Source organism: Amaranthus tricolor, chromosome 10 (genome assembly GCF_026212465.1).
Source record: "Amaranthus tricolor cultivar Red isolate AtriRed21 chromosome 10, ASM2621246v1, whole genome shotgun sequence".
NCBI lineage: Eukaryota > Viridiplantae > Streptophyta > Magnoliopsida > Caryophyllales > Amaranthaceae > Amaranthus > Amaranthus tricolor.
The window spans coordinates 11,189,796-11,214,098 of NC_080056.1; the positions used below are offsets into that span (position 1 = coordinate 11,189,796).

At 33.1% G+C, this 24,303-nt stretch overlaps 3 protein-coding genes across 4 annotated transcripts; 2 read left to right on the forward strand and 1 right to left on the reverse strand.

Annotated features, from left to right (window-relative positions):
- Positions 1–1,364: 1,364 nt before the first annotated feature.
- Positions 1,365–21,759, reverse strand: LOC130825028 (cytochrome b5-like). Of its 2 annotated transcripts, none has more exons than XM_057690056.1 (4): positions 21,756–21,759; positions 4,428–4,536; positions 1,966–2,032; positions 1,365–1,865 (listed from the first exon to the last, which is right to left on the reverse strand). In XM_057690056.1, the coding sequence occupies exons 2-4, from the start codon at positions 4,512–4,514 to the stop codon at positions 1,612–1,614; spliced, it is 408 nt and encodes a 135-aa protein (XP_057546039.1). In that variant the 5' UTR covers positions 4,515–4,536; positions 21,756–21,759; the 3' UTR covers positions 1,365–1,611. The 2 variants fall into 2 exon arrangements, with proteins under 2 accessions (XP_057546039.1, XP_057546038.1); XM_057690055.1 differs by lacking the exon at positions 21,756–21,759 and adding an exon at positions 4,639–4,945.
- Positions 7,199–8,154, forward strand: LOC130824830 (uncharacterized). The gene is made up of 3 exons (XM_057689849.1): positions 7,199–7,282; positions 7,510–8,016; positions 8,098–8,154. The coding sequence occupies exons 1-3, from the start codon at positions 7,199–7,201 to the stop codon at positions 8,152–8,154; spliced, it is 648 nt and encodes a 215-aa protein (XP_057545832.1).
- LOC130824831 (uncharacterized) lies at positions 12,708–13,325 on the forward strand. Its single transcript, XM_057689850.1, has one exon. The coding sequence runs from the start codon at positions 12,708–12,710 to the stop codon at positions 13,323–13,325; it is 618 nt and encodes a 205-aa protein (XP_057545833.1).
- Positions 21,760–24,303: the final 2,544 nt, after the last annotated feature.

A 24,303-nucleotide genomic window follows, 5' to 3' on the forward strand; every position in this document is an offset into this window, starting at 1 on the left:
AACCTCTGAATCATTCTTGGCTGAGCTGTACAAGGCCTTCAAGGTTGGCTGGTCGACAGTTTGTTGAGCTGTTGTTCTGGCTTCTGATTTAGCTTCTGTTCTGTTGCATTTGATGAATCTTTCTCTTTGTTTTTGTTTTGTAGCTTTTTTTCTTGTATTATTCAACCTTGATCCATCCAAATATGGATCAGTAATGAATCTGTCAAAGTTGAGCAAAGAGGGAAACAATTGGGAAGAACGTGAAAACTGCGGCTTGTATTCGAGAAAATTGTTGCTTGCGTTTGGTTGCAACGATCCGCAGAAATGTGTAATGAGGAAAATAATCAAAGTAGATGTCTTCTGTGCAGTCGTAGAGAAAATACCATGTGAATCAAATTCCAATTTAGAACTGAATTGTGAATGACGAAATGTTCATGTTAAATTTCACAGGTTGTTAATGGAAATTGCAGAAGTAATCTTCAATTAGTCATGGTTAGACTGATACATGGTGAAAAGATAGGTTAAAATGGACAATTGTCCATAATATGACTATGATCCAACCCATTTTTCAAAATAAAATTGAATTAACTCGATAATGATTCGACCACCAAACACCTTTGACTCGACAATTTGAATGTGCATCTCTACTGATGAATATATATTGTTATGTTAAATATTGTATGATTCTTAGTGTTAATGCTTTCTTTAAGCAAAAAATAACCCAAATTTTATTGACGATCTTTCTGCTATTGCTTTATCTAACTGAATCAATAGCCGATTAACACTTTAAATTAGGTTAGGTTACCTGAGAGCCAATACATTTGGTACAACGACAATCTTCTTTATAAGGGGCCTATAATAAAACAACATTTGTTTAACCAGCTAAAAATAAATCCATATATTGTTTATTTTTAAATAAACACGCCTACTAGATATATCTACTAAAAATAAACACATCTATTGTTTGTAAACTATCTTCAAAGTTTCTTTGCAAGTTAAGTAAACAAATAGATGAGTTTATTCAAAATAAATTGTAGTTAAATTTTTTTTTTATCGATTCGAACAAAAGTTGATTTATGTTTAACAATTTTCCCTTTTTATGTTAAGTATAACCGTATCCCGAAGGCTAGCTAGGACTTAGGAGAGGGGAGCGATGGGTACTGTATGATGAACTTACACTCCGGAACTCCCATTAGCATGCTCACCCACCAAATCCTACCAGCATCTTAAGAGAAGTGCTCTCCCCAGGCAGTCATCCAATTGAATGCTCAAGACAAGGATCGAGTGTCCGAGCCTTGGAGGGGAAGGGTGGCAGGGGCATCAAGACCATTTCTCACTTGTAAGTTGTGATTGAGAAGCTCGATAAAAGCGAATGATCTAACAGATAACTAACAAATACAACTAGGAACATTAGCACAATGTTGCAATTCTTAACAAAGGTTTTACAGAGAAAATTAGCCGATGAGCACCAAAACAATAGGATGTCCGAACCACAACAAAATAGCATATGACTAAAGAGCTAGGACTAAACTCTCAAATACCACAAGACGAATAAGGAATAAAACCGATCATTTCTCCAACGTCTCAGACTTCTCAATAGCTAAATTGAATTCGGAGGAAATACATAATTCTCTAATCCTCCTTTTTGGTATATTGTCGCACGACAAAAGCAAGCCCCAAAATGAGAAGGGGTACCACGAACTGTAAGATCTTGATTATAAACTCCGGTGTCTTATCCTGATTGTAATGAGCTTGTTGCGGTGGAACATATATCCGCTTTAGTGGGACAGTTGATACATCAACTTCGCCTATGTAGTATTTGTCCATCATTTCTCTGGCAGAATCGCTGTGTCCAACATCTTCGAAGTCATTTGTTGCATCTTTTCCTACAAATTCAACACAGAACTTGTATGTCAATTGTCATGTAAAAGTTGAATCGTAAGCCTCTCAAGGTAAAAATGTAAACAAGATAATAAAGGAACAAACCAGTTGCTGATAGAAGAACTTCATCACCACCGGGATGATCATCCATGAATGGAGTTACATCATATACCTGTATACATCAATCAACTAAGTCTCAACCATATTTGTGACGCTATTCCAATTATTCATGATCAAGGATAAGTTTTAGTAATGAGTATGTAGACCGTTAAGGCATTCTCCTCTTTAGTCAAAGTGTCAAACAGTAGTTACATGGAATGTGGAACGTAGCCACGTTCCGCGATCCGGAAACGTCCATCCACAATCACCACGAAACGCAACCCAATTTGCTCAAGATAACGTCACGGTATAGAAAACTTTTTTTAAAATGTATTTTCACCTTCATTTACAAAGAAGAAAAACCAACATGAATTGATGAAACATAGAAAACTAATAAAAATCCACTTAAAAACAAATTTTTTAAAGCAAAAAAATCATTTTAATTTAATTTTAATTTCAAATATATTTTGTTATACATAATGTATCTCAAACCCAATAGTTCCCGAGTCAATCTAGATTGCGTTCCTTGTTTCCGTTCCCCGTCACAAATCGAATGTCGTTCAAGGTAACAATGAGTCAAACTTTGGAAATCCCATTATATATAAAGTACAACTAAAACATTGCTAATCTTAGAGCAAAGGATTATTTCAGGATGTAAGGATAGATGTAGAATCATTCGAATGCAATGTACAAACAGTTCAGCACATATGCATATTCAAAACACAAAGCAATAAAGCCAAACTTATATAAAGAAATACCTAGTAAAAATGCACTATCGGACAACTCTAAAGGCTATGACATCGAAAGTAAAGAGAGAATGTCACTAATGTACACACCGAATCACATTGGGTAAGACAGTTATATGAGCATATATGGTTTGTGCAGTGAACAAAGGTACTTCAACCTGGCTACTATTCGAGTAAGCAGACAAAACAGGTGTTCAATACCAAGTCTTGGTCTTGGTATTAGTCGTCAGCTCAGTGCCTGCACAAAGTCAGGGTCCGGGGGGAGAGGTGTTCACTACTAAGTGCTACTTGAAAAAATAAATGAAGAATTCTGATTCAGGGATCATGATAGTCAATTGTCAAAGAACTTGGCAGTGCAAATTATGTATCAATGCCATATCTACCCGAGTTTTCGAGAGAAAATTTCACTCTTACAAAGGATTGCAAAAGAGGTGTGTTTACAGGACGATACAAGTTTACACATCAGGTTCTCTGTCATCACAGAAGAATATACAAAAGACACGAAGATAGAGAAGACTGCTAGGCTAGTGTACTATAAATTTTGAGTGTTTCGGAATAATTTTCTCTCTAAATTTCCACCTTAATTAATACTTCTATTAAGATGACACAATCACACTCTCTACCCTTGAAAACATGTATTTCAAGTTGGATGAAGACGGAAGAATCAAGAGTTCAAGTAAATAACAAATAAACTTTACACGAATGATCGATTTTTCTTAAATATCACATGTTCATCCCTTCATTTACAAATTAGCTAGAAACAAGGGATTCCTTATACAATCTTCCAATCTCTGCCATAATTATACAAATCCCTCTCAATTTAACTCGTAAGAAAGTAATATACTCCCACTTCTAGAAAATAATTGTCACATTGATATTCTAGTTTCCTCTCCCAATCAATACTTCTCCGTCTTCTCCGTATTCATATTAATATCAATTTATACATTTACATTTTATATTTGCATATTCATTTTAAGTTATACTACATTTATTGTACTCAGTGAAACACATTCGCAAATTACTTTCGCCTTTTGATTTCGCGATTCGCTCAAAAATTTCAAAAATAGCCTAAAACCAACCATAATTCGACTTTTTCGATTCGCGACTTGCAAGCCAATTAGCAAATCATGTGACACTAATTATAAAATTCTTGCATAATGAGTTGACAAGTCATCATTAGGATTCAAAACTTACCCCACTTTAAGAGTCGGTTTTATTTGTCAAGATTGAATGCAAGACGTATTATTTATCCCCACATCACCAATGCCACACTCTTGTGAACAAGACTAGGTTGTGACACCTTAACTTTGCGTCCTACCTTCGAGTTTGCTACATTTTTTTAAATGGCCCAACATTATCCCAAGATTTAAATTATAGGGTAAGCATATGGCAAAAACACTATTTTAAGAATAAGTGACCGTTTCCCTCAACATTCTAATCAGAGCATCAACTATTTTCAAGTGCAACTCATCAAAATACACTTTTCTATGAAACAAACAAAATCATCAGCACTCCTTATTCCTTAATCAAATTAATAAGCATTCTACTGATCACTGATTAACAATTTCATCATAACACAAATCAAATTCAAATTCAATTTCCAAAAAATAAAAACAATCTGAAAACTACCCAATAGAGAAAATCATATAAGAACAAAAATCTGTGTACCACCCAATAGTAAAATAAAGAAAATTCAAAGAAAAAAAGAAAAAAAGATCTGACCTTTCCTGAGATAATCAACCAGCAATCCTTCGTGCTATTGTGCTTAGAAACTTCTTCAAAGGTGTGAACTTTACCATCTGAAGCCATTTTAATAACCCTTTCCTTGATTCTGCAAAAGAAAACAGAATTAAAAATAAAAAGCTTAAATCCAAAAGGAAAAATGAGAAAGATAAATAATGTTCTCAGATCAAGATCAGGTTTCGTTACTTACAAGGAGTAGAGACAAAGAGAAAGAAAAAAAGGTATTTGATGGGTTTATAGTCTATAGTTTATACTTGCTCACCAACCACGTTTTCATATGTTCAATGAAGTAATGGAGTGGGAAAGAAATTGTATCGGAAAAAAGGTTTTTTTATTTAGTGGTCAGCAAAATTAATCCCGATATTTTGAAAAATTTATTGGTTTACGTGTATACAACTACACAAGTCGTTTTGACTTTTTTGATTGCACCACGAGCACACATCTGCGAAACACGGACACGGCTGGCAACTGACGTGTCGCGTGTCCGACACGCCAAATGAAGTGTCCAATTTTTTAATATTTTTTCGGACACGTGGACACGGCAAGGACACGCGACGGACACGGCAAGGGACACGGCAAGAGTCACGGACACGTTTTTTAAAAAAAATAATAATAAAATAAAAAAATTGAAATTCTGATACCCACATTCCTTTTCATAAGTCACTGATACAGTGACTTGAGTCTTGAATACCCAATACCCATTTCCCTTCCCTCTCAAAGTCTCAATTCCCTCTCTTGCTCTCACTCCTCTCAACTCTCTTTCACTCTAACCCTAAAAACTCTACACAACTCTTCCTCCACCTCCACTGTCGCCGCCGCACTCCCGCACCACGCCACCGCCGCCGCACTCCCGCACTCCCGCACCACGCCATCAGACCATCACAGACGAATAATCCTGTAATCCACCTTCATTGTTGGATTTGAAGGAGATTGAAGGAGAAGATTTGGGGGTTGATTGAGGAATTTGATTGGAATTTGGGTGTTTGTGTTTGAGTTTTTTGTGGGTGTTTTTGGTTGGTTTTTTTGGGGTGTTTTTAGTTGGGTTTTTGGGTGTTTTTGGAGGAGGAACAAAGATAAAAGATTATTTTGGGAAAAGATGCAAAATAAAGTTTAAGAAAGAGAATTAGAGAAATAAAAAATGACAATTGAATGCAATTGCCCACTTTAAAATTTATTTGTTTCAAAAGTATTGAATCTAGGCACCGCGTGTGGTTGGTCAACTGTTTATATATTGTTATTTAGAGCATGCATTAATATATAAGGCTTTATATTTTCAGGAGTCTATCTAGTTGGGCACTTAAAATGAATTCAAAATCGTCCTAAAAAATAAGTAATATTTTCGGTCGTTTAAACAAATTAACTTAAAATGGAACGCGTGTGTATGACTATATTTAGATACTTATATTGTTTATTTGGTACTTATTTACATTTTATGTGAGTTTTATGTTACTAAAGTGTTTATTTACATATATCAATTGAAGATTGTAAAGTTATTTTTAATTTGATATATTTATTATATTACCATTTTCGTGTCCCCGTGTCCGCCATTTTTAAGTTGGCGTTTTCCCGTACCCGTGTCGTGTCCGTGTCCGTGTCCGTGTCCGTTTTGGTGCAACCTAGGCACACATGCTTAGACTATAAAAATTATTATTTTTTTATTTTTATTTACTTTTTATACAGTTTTTAAAGTAAATTTGTAGCCTTAGTATCTCTTTATATACATTATAAAAATCACAAAAATATTTAATAAAATCTCAATTAAATTTATCTCTTCTCAAAGTGGAATATTCTAAATGGGAAGAACATTAGAAAACGAAAGGAGTAAGAGTTAAGGTAGGTAAAATATCATCTTTCGATGAGACGATTTCAAATAAGAAATTTATATTTATTAAGTATATACTTCCTCAGTTCTGTTTTTCTTGCTACAAATTGCATGGGCACACATATTAATAAAACTGACTGAGCTACAATGTAGCTGATGGTTTGCTTTATAGACTATATATTTTATTATTGTTAATTGAAAAAGAAAAAAAGAAAATAAGTTGTTAGGTTGTTAGGCCTTGTACTTCACTTCTTCAATTCATTGCCTTTTTTTGCTCTCCTCCCCTTTTAAGTTGTCCATAAGAATTTGGATCCAATCCTATTTCTTTTATTAATTCTACAAAACCAACAAACCACAACATCAGTTAAGTTTTAGGGGGGTTGGGAGGGCAGTGGGAAAACAATATAAAGCACAAACAATCAGAAAAAGCAAATGGTTGAAGTTCAAGGTCAAGAAGAAGAATTCATCAATCCTGATATTGAGGTATTTATATCTTACTTTGAAAACCTTAATATAGATTCTGAATTTGACATTTATGAGGAGTACACAAGTGAAAATTATGGAAACATAAATGTTAGTTTGACTTTAGAGGATCCCAATAGCCATAGTCAAACAATATCACAGGAGGAAACAGTAGCTGAAACAAACCAACAACAAACTTCAACACAGCAACCAGTAGGTCACAAGAGGGAACTGCCAGTTCAGACCAGAAAGTTAATTGTACAGCAACTAACTTGTTTGTCTAAAGAACCAGATAGACGTTTGCCATGGGGTACAATAAAAACAATTGCATTGCAACATAACACATCTAGGTGGACAGTAGCAAGGCTTTGGGAATCAGCCAAAACAGCAATGCAAAATGGCATTATAGTTGATGTTTAATAGTAGAAAAAGGGGAAAAGTTGGTAGGAAACCAAGAGTCTTTGACATGACTCTGCTTAATGTTGTTCCAATTGAAAAGAGGACCACAATTAGAGCAATGGCAAGTGCATTAGGCATTGGGCATTCACAAGTTTATAGAATGATGAAATCTGGTAATATTAGAGCACATACAAATTTAATTAAACCAAAACTTCTCATGACCACAAAATAAGAAGACTCAACTTTATTCTATCCCAAATAATACTACCTAATATAGACAACATACCAAAATTCAGTTTGATGTATAATGTCGTACACATCGATGAAAAATGGTTCTACATGAGTAGGGAAACACAAAGGTACTATTTATTTCCTTAGGAAGAGGAAGAACCATATAGGTGTGTGCAAAACAAAAATTTCATAGGTAATGTAATGTTTATAGCAGCTATTGCAAGACCTCAAAGTAGTTGTACTGGAGAAGTGTTGTGGGATGGAAAAGGAGTTTTTCCATTCACAAAAACTTATTACGCATTGAAGAGGTCAGAAAACAGACCAGCAGGTACACCACAGCTAAGAGAAATAACAAAAGTTACACGAGATGTTATTCGAGAGAAACTAATCAACGAAGTTCTACCAGCAATCAGATTGAAATGGCTAGCAAATGGAGTCAAAGATATTTGGATACAACAAGATAATGCCAAGCCACATATTTTAACAAATAATCAAGCATTCAATGAAGAAGACAACAAAGATGGATTTAACATAAGACTAGTTTGTCAACCGGCATCCAGTCCAAATATGAATATCTTAGATTTGGGTTTGTTTAGTGCACTACAATCAATTCAATTCAAGTCATTCCCGAAAGACCTCAAAGATTTGATCAAGGTGGTCAATGATGCGTACGACACTTTTGAACCAAAACTTTTAAACTACACGTGAATACAATATCAACTATGCATGATATAGGTGTTGAAAGCTAGAGGTGGTAATAATTACAAGAATCCACACATTGGAAAACAATAATTGGACAGGTTGGGTATATTGCCAAGACAATTAGAAATTCCTCAAGAACTTATAGATGAAGCACGTCAATTTTTATCTCATGGTATAATTAATCTCAATGATCTTCCACAAGATGATTGAAATTAATTATCAATATGTAGACATGGATTAACACCCTCATATTTTTGGATCACAAGGGTTGTCTAACTTTAGTTAAGTAGACATTTTGTAAATCATTACAATGTTATGTAGACATGGATCAACATTTTGTAAAGGAAAGAATATATAAGACTACATTTTGTAACTATGAACTTATGCACACCTCTCCATTTAGTCATTGAGGTGGTTATTAAACACAAAAATCTAATCAAGTTAAACATCATTCATCAATCCAAGTTTCACTTGTGTACTTTTATTTAACTCTCAGATTTAATGTTTAACATCATTTCAAATTGTGCAAATGTAAGTATTTCAGCCTCATCTTAGTGCTTGAAACGGCATTGAGACAAAACACATTAATCATTGCCAAATCAGTAACTTTATCAAATTTCAGCCTCATACCAAGAAATTGGTGTGGCAATGAAATAACATCATATGGCAAGTTATAAATATGTTAATATCTCATGCTCATGTCAAGTAATGTAAGGTGGCAATGAAACACGTTACAATATACACATTTTATCAGACAAATAACAATCATCATTGAGAAAGCAGATAAGTATGGGACACACTACATAGCATAGCCAACAAGACAACATTTTCCATCAGCATAAACATCATCATAGATAATTAAATAAAAGTTAGAATGCTCATGTGTTAAGACCACGGAGTGTCGTCTTGCGTGGCCACTTTGGTTTAGGTTCCACCTTCTCAAGTAATGCATAATCCTCCTCATCTGGTAAACCGTAGTACCAAGGTGGGGGTTCTTGTTCAGGATCATCAAGAGAATTTAATTCCCTACAATTCAAATAATAATGATCATACCACGAACCAAAGATATTGTCATATTTCATACATTCTCTTTAGATATCAGTTAATGAGTCAAGCGATTTTTCCTTTGTTTTCATCTCCAAAGGCAACAAAGCAACGTATTCTTATATAGCAACAAAAACAGAACAGAGGAAGTAGACATAATAAAAATATGATCAATATTAATAGACATAATAAAAATTGATCAAAAATCAACCATTTACATTAGTTTAAGATAACATCAAACTACAGCAAAACTGCTCAATATTAAAATAAACATAATAAAAAACTGATCAACATAATAGACATAATAAAAAACTGATCAAAATTCAACCATTTACATTAGTTTAACATAACTACAAACTACAGCAAAACAGATCAAACTCAATAAACCAAGAAACACAACATTTTAGCCTCAAAAGGACAGGAAAAATCTGATCAATATTAATAGACATAATAAAAATTTGAACTACATTAACAGACATAATAAAAAATTGCTCAATATTAAAATAGACATAATAAAAAACTGATCAACATTAATAGACATAATAAAAAGCTGATCAAAATTCAACCATTTACATCAATTTAACATAACTACAAACTACAACAAAACAGATCAAACTCAATAAACCAAGAAACACAACATTTTAGCCTCAAAAGGATAGGAAAAATCTGGTCAATATTAATAGACATAATAAAAATCAAAACTACTTAACAGACATAATAAAAAACTGCTCAATATTAAAATAGACATAATAAAAAACTGATCAACATTAATAGACATGATAAAAAAACTAATCAAAATACAACCATTTATATTAGTTTAACATAACTACAAACTACAACAAAAAAAAAAACATGACATAAGACAATAACAGAACAGTTAAAAATTTTAAAAAAATCAACATAAAAATAACATGCAAGATTATCATAATTAAAAACAAATCAATTAAAGTACTACAAAAAGATCGTGATATTCGAATTAAAACCAAGAGATAATCCAAAAAAAAAACATTATCAAAATCAAAATCAGATCAAAATAAACATGACATAAGACTACAAAAGAGCAGATCGAAATCAAATAAATAATCAACATACAAACAACATGCATGATTATCATAAATGAAAGCAGATCAGGTGATGTACTAAAATCTGATCATGATTTTCGGATTAAAAATAAATCAAAGAGATAATAAAAAAAAAAGATAATGATATAAGACTAAAACACAACAGATCGATTTAAAACAAATCAACATAAAAACAAAATGCAAGATTATCATAAATGAAAACAGATTAGGTAAAGTACTAAAAGCAGATAATGATTTTCGGATTAAAAGCAGATCATGATTTCGGATTAAAAAAAAACAAAGAGATAGTAAAAAAAACATAATCAAAATCAAAATAAACCCCAAATCAGAACCAAGAGTAAAAAGACCATACCAGATGATGATTAAACCGAAATAGATCATGATTAAACCAAAATACATGAAAGCAAAGAGTAAAAAGACTATACCAGAACCAACAGGATCAAATCGAAAAACCCAGATCTAATGCAAAACCAAATACAAAACCAAAGAAAATTAAATCCCCATTTCGTGAACGATTAGTACTTGTTAAAGAAAGAATTAAAATCAAATCCAAAGCCAAAGAATTTGTTCTGAGAATTGTTAGAGAAAGAGAGACTAAGAGAGAGAGAGAAGGGGATGGACGTGTGATTAGGGTTAGAACTGGGGTGGGGGGATTGGTTTATATAGAAGGTGGCATCTTTTAGGTTTTTTAAATCAACGGTTAGATCAAAGCCAAAGCAAATCTGACGGTGGATATCAATCCCACCATTAATGTGAGGAAATTGGAAAAGTGGGTTTAAATGGGAGAAATAATTTAATTGGGATGGTGTGTTTAAATGGGAGAAATAATTAATTGGGATTGTGGGTTTAATGGGAGATTAGGTGGGTTTTTAATGGGAGAAATAAATATGGAGGGAATATTAATTTTAGTTGGAAATAGATAAAGATCAAATAATAGTAGGTATAAAAGTTAATGAGGTATATAGTAGGATAAAAATAGGGGTAGGTAGAATTTTAAATGATTGTTTTATTACCAAAAATAGAAATGTAGCAAGTAATATGAAATTGCCAAAAATAGAAAATGTAGCGGATATTATGGAACGGAGGAAGTATTAACTCTGTTTCAAATTACTTATACCATTCAACATATTACACTATTCATTTGTTATCTTTAATTTGTGATTATTTTTAATCTATAAGTTAAAATATAGTCAAGTAGGATCTTGTTTGATTTATTTTAATGCAGAAATTATTAATACTCCCTCCGAACCATTTTAATTGTCCCATTTGCTTGGGCACGGTTATTAAGGATGGTGTGGGGTCCATTAAAAAGGTGGTAGTTGGGTATTTTTAAGTGATTGGATTAATTGTTAATGATTTCCTCCTTTTGCTTAATAAAGTAGATAGAATTGAATTTTGGAGGGAAAATTGGGTTTCACATTTCCAATAAAATTAATTGATATTAATACATTTCCGAGATTATTATAATTAACAAACCATCAAACTACTTAATTTAAATTACAAAAAATTACATCAAATAAATTACAAAAACCATCAAAATCATAAAATAAACTAAGTCTTCAATTCTTCCTTGATTTCTTGAACGTTTTTTGAACGACAACTGAAAACGAGCAACCCTCTCGCCACATGTGCATGCGGATATTAAATCTTTCGTTGACTTTAGATTTAAAAAAAAACATGGTATGCATTTAGTGTTCAAAATTAATTAAATAGCTACAAAAAATCTGAAGGTTTTGATTTTGAAAAGAAACCATCAATGAAACTGGAATCCACATAAACTCAGCAATCATCAACAGACAGAGGAGCCAATCAGCCAAGTAACATTGTAGGAAGCACATCAGTAAGATCCAGAGAGTTGAAACCCAATTTTGTAGAATGGCGCCAAATTAAAAAAAAAATTGCGTCTATACAACACCTCAAAACACCAAGATCATTGCATCTATATAATAAAAGCATTAAATAAAGTTAGGAACTCAAATTAATTTCCACCAACCGACATTGAAGTACAATCATGGTTAAAAAAAAGAGCTAGATCATTTTAGTAGGAGTCAAATAATGCATGGGCTTTTATTGTCACTAAACAGTAAAGGGAAGCCAGCACACGGGGTCATCAATAAAATTGCCAAGAAGTACAATGTGCATAAGAGGACAGTAGGAAGGATATGGAGACAAATTCGGGATTAAAAAAAGAATAATCAAGTACCAATAACTGTCAACAACAAGAAGAAAGGCAGCAAAGGAAGGCCATCCATCCCCTTTGATGAAAAAAATTTCAAGTCAATTGAAAAGGCGAAGAAGACAAGTTTAGCAGCACTGTCAAAGGCCATAGGAGTTAGGCAAACCACAATTTGCAGATGGAAAAGAAAAAAGTACTTTCAAAAGCACACCAACGCAATCAAACCGTTACTTAACGACAAAAATAAACTCGACAGGTTAATTATTTGTCTTACTAGTTGCATTTTAGATGAGAAACAAGCAACTTCACATTTAATGACATGTCAAATGTAGTGCACATAGATGAAATGTTGTTTTTACATTACAAGGACACAACAAACATTTTATCTGACTCCAGATGAAATAGAGCCACATAGAGAAATCCAATCTAAAAGATTTGTACCTAAGATCATGTTTATGTGTGCCGTTGCAAGACCAATCTTTTCTAGTGAAGGTGAGATGATTTTTGATGGAAAGATAGGCATATTTCCTTTTACACATGAAGTGGCAGCACAAAGAAATTCAAAAAACAGGAAGAGAGGAGAGCCAGAAACCAAACTAATACAATCAATCACTAAAGTACACACGAGAGATATGATTGTGCACAAGATATTACTAGCAATTAGAAGTAAATGGCCACCACATTTAAGCAAAACGATATTCATTCAACAGGACAATACTAAGCCCCACATTTTAGATGATGATGTAGTGTTTAGAGAGGTGGCAACACTTGATGGATTTTGCTTCCACTTAGTGCAACAACCTCCTAACTCACCAGATATGAATGTGCTTGACTTAGGGTTCTTTAGGTCAATACAATCATTACAACATCAAAAATTAGCATATAACTATGCACAATTAGTAAACGCAGTGAGTGCAGCATTTGACAATCTACATCCAAACGCATTGAAGTATGTATGAATCACACTATAACATGTAAAGTTGAGGTTATTAAGAACCTAGGTGGTATAGATTATGACATTCCACACATGAACAAATCAAAACTTGCAAGGTAAGAGAGACTCCCACATTGTTTGGGGGTACAAAAGGAAATTATTTACGAGGCAATACATTATCTAGACACAAAGGTAGATGAAACTACATTTGAGATCATTTTATTTTACTTGGGGATCAAAGACGAACCATTTTTCCATCAACATCATTTACCAACAGCATCCATAGAAACAATAGCAACATCACACACAACAGCAACCACAGAGCCAACAACAACACCACAAACAATATTATCAGCAGAAGCAAGAGATGCAATAGATATCCTAGCAACAAATGAAGCAACAACACCAACAAAAGAAACAACAACACCAACACCAAATCCATCTACATCAACAGAAGCAGCACCAGCATGAACACCAGTAACATGTAAATAGGACACACATGAGTATACTTTTGGGTTACCTTTTGTACTCACTTTTGGGTTACATTGTTAGGTAAATGTTTAGGTCTAAACACGATGTAGAAATTAAATCATGAAGTTGTTTAACCGTAAACATTTAGAAGGAAATGTCAGATTTAACAATTTATTGATGGCTTCAAAAACAAAATGAAAACGAATTCATCTCAGAGAACAAATTGCACTCATCACAGATAACCCAAATCCCATACTAATTGCCTCCTTCATCTGGTAAGAACATAGCCTCCTAAACATAATGTTTGGTGGCTTATGAACTGAAAACCCTAGATTGGTGGCAAAATAAGTGGATTTAGGGATTTTGTAGCTATAATCAATTGTTTACCCTCAAAAAAAAAACCATAGGGCAACAAAAACAGAACACGAACATAAACATGCATACCATACAAACCACATAAACAAAATCATCATTAGTCATAGAGGAAAGATGTATCCATACGAGAAAATGGGCCTCGAACATCAAATATCAGACACCAAATCATCATCATCCAATGATTCTTCATCTGAGGAGGGGAACAAGGTCTCAATGTATAGGTCTTGAAGATCCAGTTATAAATCAAACATACCCTACATTTATTCATCTTTGGAAGTTATACTTCTTCCCCAGTTAGGATCCGTTTCAACAGAAGTCGTAGGAGATGGAGGTAGGCAATTGTAGAAGTCGAACCATGGGTTAGGAGGTCCAATCGTAGGATCACTTTCTTGGGACGAAGACAACCAAGAAAGACAAGACCTTGGTGACGCCATGTTCGAAAAACCCAGAAAAGTAAAGAACAAACCCAGATCTTAAAAACCCCTAAAATTATTAGGGTTTCAAACGAAGACGAAGATGGTGGAAAAAAATGAAGATGAAGATGATAAAAGTTAAACAGTAAGAATGGGGATGAAGATGAAGATCATTGAAGAAGATGAAGAAAAAATCAAACGTTGAAGATGAAGATGAGAGAGGAAGAGATAGGGTTTCAGTTATAGGTATTAAAAAGGGAGGGAATAATTAAGATTATTAGTGTTGAGTTATTTACTTAATTAGTTGGGTAACTAAGATATATGGGGGTATATTCGTAATTACGTGTGTGAACTAAGGGTATTTAGGTAAAAAAAAGATTGACAAAAATAGAAATGTGACAATTGATATGGTTTTGCCGAATAAGGAAATATGACAACTAAATTGGTTCGGAGGGAGTATCAAATTTTTATAATTCTTTACTACACATAATTAGAGATACTAAGAATTAAATTAGTATATTAAACTGCGTAAAAAGTCTAATGTAGCAAATATTTTAGAACAAGGGAAGTATGAGATGTACTATCTAACTTATATATGAGGTGCATCTCTTGATGAGACCATCTCAAACAACAATTTATAAAAAATTAAATACCTATCAAATACTCTCTCCATTTCCTAATATTCTTCCCATTTAAAATATTCTATTTTAGAGAGAGAAATTTGATTAAGATTTTTAAGACATATACAGATGATAAAATATATTCATGTGACATCTTGTTAGATTCGTCTTAAAGTATACTTTTTTATTATATATTTTTTATAATTTTTTATGATGCGTATTTAGAGATATTAAGATTCAAAGTTTACTTTGAAAACTGCGCAAAAAGTAAATGGGAAGAACATTAATAATAGAGGGAGTATTTCATATCATTATTTACTTCCTTTAGTTTACTCTTAATTTTTTGCACGTCAAAATTCACATATTCAAGTCTAAATATTTCTAATTTCTAATTTGACATTAGACCTGATCAAACATCGGGCCGGGCGGGGTGGAAAAAAACAGCCCATTGATGCGGGCCTAAAAGTTCCTGCCCAAACCCGTAATATGCGGGCTTGCGGGCCTATATGTTATATATTATTTATACATAATTAAAAATACAAATTACAAATAATTGAAATAAACAAATACAATTGTTACATATTATACATAATTTAAAACACAAATTACAAATAATTGAAATAAACAAATACAATTGTTACATATTATACATAATGTAAAACAAATTCAAAATGCAAATCATGAACAAGATCCTTTTCGGGCCGGAGCGGGCCAAACGCCAATCCCAAACCCGTCCCAAAAAAATTCGGGCCACTTATTTTCTGCCCAAACCCGCCTATCGGGCCATATTTTAGTACCCAAACCCTCACTTTTTCGGGCCGGACCGCCCATGATCAGGTCTATTTGACATAAGTAAAAAATATAAAATAAAATACATAAAATATAAATATTTTTATTAATCACAAATTTTCTAATGAAACAATTTCACTTGACTATTCTAAATTATAAATTAAAAATAAAATACTAAGATAGTGCAAAAAAAATTAGACAATAAAAATTGAATTGGAGGAAGTACTATTTTATGATAAGAAAAATTTTAAGTTGTCTAAATTGACTCAATTAATCGAATCAAGTTTGACTTGACTCGACTCAATATAACCAGCATACAAAAATCAAATTAAATAATCAAGGCACTCACATACAAATAACAATTAAAATTAACTCCACCCATAATATCATACCTGAAATTCACTCAATCACCCAAATATACAACTTTCTTGTCCTTATTATCCAATCATGACAGAAAGAAAAATCATCACTTTATTGTCTTTCTTTTACTGTTCACGATACCCATACATTTTTCTCATTACCAAGCGAGGCAAGCAAGGTACAAAAGAGCCCTAACTAGAGGTCCAAATCGCAACACCATCTAACAAAAACAACCAAATTTATCCAAACAAAATCAAAAACAATGGAAAATTTATCATAAGTTTAGTAGGGTAATGTTTGGCAACATAAAACTCATTTTGAAATAAGAAATTTAATTTTGATATTCAAATTCAAAAATTGTCTTTTTTTTGAAAGAAAAATTCAAGAATTGTTAATAACATCTATATACTTGCAATTTATAAATTTTAAAACTTGGCCTATTTTACATTGTTATTGGAATTCTATGGAATTACAAATCTCACATTTTCAAATTCAAAATTTACCAAACATAATATTTGAATCTATTCAGCATTTGAAAATGAATTCCAATTTGTTAAATATGCTCTAGGCCCACAAGAGGATTCGAAGCTTTAGCCGCAACCTAGGATAGGATTCCATGGCAGTTGACACCCTCCAAATCGATGCTAGCTTGTTGAATTGGCTAGACCAAAAACCTTAAACTTAAAATCAAAACACATTAATATGTTTTCCAAGTCACACAAAATATGAAAATAACCTAAATTGAAATCTCAAATTTCGATGTCTAATGACAATGAGTTTAATGTTTGCCTTCTCTGTCATAAATAATAAGCTAACGTATACTCTTTCTATTTTAATTCAATTGAAAGGGTAGTGAAATGTGAGATAAAAAATAATCATAAACGTACATAGTATATCTGAAAAATAACAATCTCTCAATCATCAATTTATTGAACTATATCTCTATAAGCTAACATTATGGTTTTGTGATCACCAAGGCATAGGTAAAATACTCAAGTATCATTTTGTTAGCATTGATGTGTGAAAATTGCTAAGACTAACTTTACAAACAAATGGAACGCCTAATAACAGCCTAGCTAACTACAAGATTTGAACGCCATCAATTGCCACACAAACACCACTAAACTTCCAATGCACATGTCGATGGCAAAGTACGCTCCACACAATCACCACTAGGCACTTATCCGAATATATGGTCATGCCTTATTCGCTATTACTAACAGTAAATAAGAAAAAAACTTGTAATAAAGTCAACTATGTCTTATTTTTGATCTTTAACAATGAACAAAAATTCATTTTATTTTTTTAATAAAATTTTATAACTTTTATTGTGTACTATCATGCTGTTTCCATTTACTTAGACCTTGAGGTAGGAAAAAAAATAGTGTTCTTAAGAGTTATGTAATGGTGGATAACGTGAGATAATAATTTGAATTACATAATGATTTCAGTCAAATAATGTGCTAGCTTCCAAATTTTAGACTTACTAAAATTACTTAAGAACTTGGGTCAATTTTATATATAAATTTCTTGAATCCCATACATTTCGTTTGCCTTGTTCTCCAAATTTGTTAGTTCGATTTTTCGTTCTTTGTAACAAAATGTGTGAGTCGATTTTTCAAATTGTTGAGAAAATCAAAATAAAAAATAGAGTAAAATGAAAATATTTTTATTTTTTATTTCTAAAAATTATGAATTTTCAAATAAATAATAATGATGAAGACTTGTTCACTATAGCTAATAGTGAGCACATTTTTACTTACTTTTTGACCAATTATTTTATTTGGTATTAATAATTAATAATATAGCGAATAAAACATGATCATAAGCTCGACAAGAAAATTCTTATTTTAAAACATAATCTTAAAAATAAAATTTTTTTTATAATTTTTTATTTAATAAAACAGTAATTCAAAAGTTGCCATTAAACAAGGTGGTACAAATTACAAGCCCAACAAAATTATTTGTCGAAATAATCGAAAATTTGAAATCAATAAGTGGAAAAATAAAAAAATGAACAAAATAATCTAAATTTCAAAAATATTCCAAAAGTAAGCGTGAAAATTCCAAACTTGTGGTTTGGAGCTGTTCGCAGTTACTAACTGCGAACAGCTACTTTGTCCTATTTGGTTGTTCGCAGTTAGTAACTGCAAACAGACCAGCTGCACAAAACACGCATCAGTTTCTTTTTTTTCATTTTTTCCCATTTCTCAAAACCATACCTTCACACTCGACATTCTCCCTCTAAAACCATTGATTCAATCCATCAATTCTTGCATTCCTCTTTCAATTTGGCACTTCAAAATTAGTGTGGGATACTCTAACTTGCTTAAAGGTAAACTTGTTTGTGTTTTTTTAGTGTATATGTAGTTTTTTAGGGTTATAATATAATTTGCTTACTTTTTCAAATGTAGGTTACTAGTTGTTAAATCAAGACTATTCTTAATCATCCATAAGTATTGAAGGTAGTTTGCTTTATGTTGTTTTTTGAAGTAATGTTGTTGAATTAGTTGAATTCAATGTTGATAATATTATTAGAAATGAAGTAATATTATAAGTAATAATTTTTTAGACCAAAAAAGATTATAATCAAATGAATATAATGTACTTGTATGGGCATGAAGTTGATGATGATGTTGATTTTCTTTGTATTAATGTAGAAAATAGCATCATTTCGTGTGACTATAGTATGTTTTTGGAATGGTTGTATTCGAGAAAGTAGTGGCAAAGTTCATTATATTGGGGGAAGACGTAAGTTGTTTGCTTGCAATTCGAACATGGATTTGAACCACTTTAAACGTTTTATATGTTCTAAGATTGGATTGGACCCTACTAGAAGTACCGTCAAATAAGCTTTAAATATGACATGAGTGGAGAATTGCTTGCCTCTCCAGTTGAGGATGATGAGACTATAGTTGCTATGTGGGAGCATTCAAAGTCCACCTAAATTCCCTTTTTGGAGTTATACGTAGAAGAAGTACCATTTGGGAATGTACTTGCTTCTAATCCTCCTCCTACCCCTATGCCTATATTAACTCAGGAAACTTTAAATCCCGTCGTTTCTTTCTCATCTTGTACTTTTCTCAACCCCCTACGAATCAAGTTACAATTGATTCAATGGTTAACTTAGGAGAAACTGCTGAGATGAGACCTTGGGATGATGGAAATGAGAGTAATGAGCTCATTGACGATCCTTCTGAGGACGATGTGGATGTCGATAAGGATGCGCTAGCAAATGACATGACCCTAGGCAACATTCCTATAATCATTCCTCCTACATCTTATGCCCTCTGTCCACCTTTAGACGAGTATGAGGAGGACAACTCATGGAGGACTTGGGCTTGTGATACCACATACAACGAAGAAGGAGAGTTTGAGAAGGGTATGATGTTTGATAGCAAGGAATCGTTGTTGGAAGCTATCAGAGTGTATCATATTCGCAGAAATGTGGAGTACAGAACGGAGACCTCGAACCAAACTGTCCTAACCTTGAAGTGTAAGCGGGGTTTTTCGTGGAGACTTAGGGCTACGTTTGATTCTTATTTATCTTCATTGCGTATTGTTACCTATAAGGGTAAGCATGGTTCTTGTGTATTGGGTAGTGACACTGTTTCGGCTGGACACATCACCCAACATCTTATGTCATTAATAATTTCATTAGAAATTGTGTTGCTAAAGACCCATCCATTAAGGTATCTGTCGTACGGCAGATGGTTAAAGATCGTTTTGGTGTAGATGTGAATTATAAGCGAGAGTGGTGCATCGCATATTGGGAGAGCGTGTAGCAGGAGCGGCACTCTCGATACATAATTAACATTAATAATTATACTTAAGATAAATAATGCGGAAGTGTAAAACGCCGAATTGCTAAAAACCATTTAAAATAAAATCGTTCAAAACATAAGTAAAAAAAAATATCTTACAACTGAGAAAATATAAAATAAGGTTTACTTAAATACGATAAAAAAAAACATAAGTACAATATAGTCATCAAGTAAAATCATTGAAGCTAAGTCCTCGATAGAATAATTAAAGTTGCGGCCTGGATCGAAACCTGAGCTAAATTTTCCTGCAAAATACTGTCATCCATAATACGGATGACAGCCGATTAAATCGGTCAGCGATAAAGCTGAGTACAATTTTCTCAACAAGCTTATGATGCAATAGTTAAATCATGCTTACAAAATAATCATCAAGCACAATATAGAAGGTTATTACTCATTATTGACCTTTACTAAGCCATTAAGTTACATTCTCAATACTTGCAAAAGTTCATTACTGCTACTAAATACTTGGTAACCTTAATGCTTATTTAGTCAAATTCAACTAAGCCTCATAACTTTACCATCATAGCACATCACAAGATCACAACAATAATGACAACTGATATATGTAAGGGCCTGGTTAGGTGAGGACCATAATCCTAAACCCTAACTGTGGTGGGAGTCGTCACTCCTCTCAATACTGTTATGCTCGAGACTTCACAGGATGGGTTTTTCTCGGACCCCCTGTCTGACACCGCATTTTACGTGCCGGCTAACACGGACGCCGGGATTTTACATGCCGGTCCATGGTTCGACGTTACCTTACTATCAGAGTCATACAATCAATATCGTGCAATATCAAACAAGACTCTAAATCGAAATAGTTTACATTCTTATAAGTCAAACTGGCACTAGTCAAAATTTTGACAATCTACCCTTTTAATAGAAACAAATTACTAGTATCTAATAAATTAATATTAATTAAATAACAAATTTTCGTAGTTATACTAAGATTCCTAAGGCTAAAATAAGTCATTATTATGTCATAAATAATCATAAAAGTCAAGAGTATAATAACGTATTTTATCAAATAATCAATAAAATAGTAAAACGGATCTATCATAACTATAAAAAAAACATAATCCGACAAGTTATTAAAGGTCCAAAATCTAAATGAAATGAGTTTTCGAGAAAAACAACGCTAAACATTTTAACAAATTTGTTTGACTATTTTACCAATAAACCGATTAAAAATTTATCAAAACACCAAGATGATATGGAATCATTTTAAACACATAAGTTTATTTAACTAGTAAAATTCATATATATTTATATTATCATATTAATCAAAAATTTCCATATATATGACTTTTTTTTTTTCGAGTATCCCAAAAGTATTATTGTTTTGACGAAAATATCACTAAACTGGATATGACTTTAATATTACCTTGTAAAGTTTAAATGACTAAAATAAAATTATGTTGATCATGCTTTTATATTATCGAGTAACCATAAATAAATATCACATAACGAGAGAGTTAAGAAAATGTGTACCATTTTCCTCCTAAGGTGGTGCTAAACCAAGTAAGAGAATAATAATAAGAAAATAAGAACTCAAAGAAATAAGCTCCAAAAGAGAAAGTCTTCAAGGTTCCAAGCTTCAAAGAAGTAGATCTTCAATTACCCAAAAGAAAATGATATCCAAGCTCCAAAAGATAATACTTGACTTTTTAAAAGTTGATGATTATTGGCTTAAGAAGTGATAAGATCAAGCTCCATCTTCATTTGATTCTTCAACAAATAAAAAGGGTATAAAGTTAATAAGATGTTAATGAAGTGAAGATATAAGAAAGAATGGTAGAAAGATTTGATGATGGGGATGCAAGTGATCTCATGGCTAAGGAGGGGTATTTATAATGGGTTTTGGGCAACTTTTTAGTTCATAAGATTGTATGAAAAAGAAGGTTAACTTGTGTAAATGATTTAGAGTGTGTAAGTGAATGTGTAAGAGTTGGAGTGTGTAAGTAGATGTGTAAGAGTTTGGAGTGTAGAAGAAGGTTAACTTATGTAAGAAAATGGTGATAGCTTGTGTAAGTGATGAACATTATGGATTGATGTAGAAAGGATTTTGGTTCATCAAATTTTTGTTCTAGTTTATACTAGTGAAGTGTTTTAGATTAATGGGAAAGTATGATTAAGGTTTGATTATGAAAATATGATAGTTTACTTAAAAAATTTTAGTTAAAACTATACTTAAAGTTAATAAGAAAAATATAGTTAATTTTTAGGTATAAAATAATTAAATCAAAGTTGTAAGGTTAAAATGATAAGTAGTAAAGTTAATTTAAGGAAACGAAATTGAAACTTAACGTTTTAATAAAACCATAAATATAATATTAAAATTTTACTTTTCGTAGTATAAAATAATAAAATAATATTTTAGTGCTTATAAAGAAATTTAAGAATATATATATACGTAATTTTTTTTTAAAGTTTAATATTTGGAAGAAATTACAAAATCGGAATAAGGTTTAGGAATTAAAAGTGATTTGAATTAGATAACCAAAGGATTAGGAATTCGAAAAGAAATTTCGGAATAATTAATTGGAAGATTAAGATTAAGAAATTTGAACCTGTTACAACTCTTTCCCCCTTTAGATAGTTTCGTCCCGAAACTAGGACTTACCAAAAAGGTTAGGATAACGCTCTCTCATGTCGACCTCTTTTTCCCAAGTTGCCTCTTCAACCGCGCGGTTTGACCACAAAACCTTGACCAATGGAATCCTCGAATTTCTCAACTCTTTTACTCGGGTATCTAAGATCCTTATTGGTCGTTCCTTATACACCAAAGACTCCTCAATCAAAAGCGGCTCGTGAGTTAGAACATGAGATGGATCATGAACATACTTCCTCAACTGTGAAACATGGAGCACATTATGAACTTTTGCTAAACTTGAGTTAAATGTTACAGCGCCCTCCACCGGAAGTGATCAGGGGGAGCGGTTTGCGCTGCACGTGGTTAGTTCAGACCTTCTCGCATCTCCCCAAAGATGCTGATGAAGGCACCATTTTGAGGTACGCCTTTTGATAGGTGTTGTGTTGTTTGCCGATAAAACAAACAACCAAATACAGCTCCTTTACTTAACTTTACTTGACGACCCGTGGGAGCGCATCGCCGAGTATAGATGGGGCTCCGCAGCCCTTGGATACCTGTATAGAAGGCTATGTGGTACTGCCCAAAAGAACGTCAAGGAGATTGCGGGGTCAATAGTCATATTTCAGGTAATATAATTAACATTTAACTCTAATCCGGTGTAGTTGAATTACATACTAATTACATTTCCAATGTTCAGCTGTGGGCGTGGGAGCATATTCTTATCGGCCAACCTTACAGAACCGTTTGTCGTGGTGATACTGCTCCTCCACCACAAGCCCCACCAGATGTTGCGTACGGTTCAAGGTGGAATTTTGCACGCCGGACGCGCAAGCACACCGGCACCGGTCTCGAATTTTACCGAGATCAGTTAGACCTGCTATGACCCAACCAAGTAAATATTTCAATACTCATTAACATTAGTACAATTTAATTAACATATCACTTACATTTTCATAACATGTATTTTAGTTTTTATGGGAGCCATACCCTGCGGAAACCTACACAACTATACCCGAACACTCGGGGATTCATTCAGGTGCGTGGAGGGCTTCTGTGCCACTCATATGCTTCGACATTGTCGAAGTACATCTACTGGGTTGGTACAGGGCATTCCACCGCCTTGTGACACTGAACCCCAGCTGCACCAGATTTCGCGCAAAAATCAGGGTGCGACAAACTGGATGGACATCAACTGGCGTCACATCGCTCGTTGGGATGGTAGACTAGAGCTGCTGGCGATTTGAATTAAAGGTGCGCCGATCAATGTTCATGGCGAACCTACTACACCAGACTACATGTCGTGGTTCCTCTCCGTCACGCGCCGATGGATGACACCACGTGCCATCTTCGCAGCAGCGCATTACGCACATGCTGCGCCTACGATGACCCAATTTGTAAGTCTTTTTATTTACATTTATATGATTAAGTTGTCGATTAAATAATCTAATGTTACATTAACTAAATATTAATTGCAAGCACAAGGCGTGGCAGCAGTGATGCGGTACATCCACGAGGAGCTGGTGAGGGAGATTGCGCATGGAATGCTCGTCGGCTC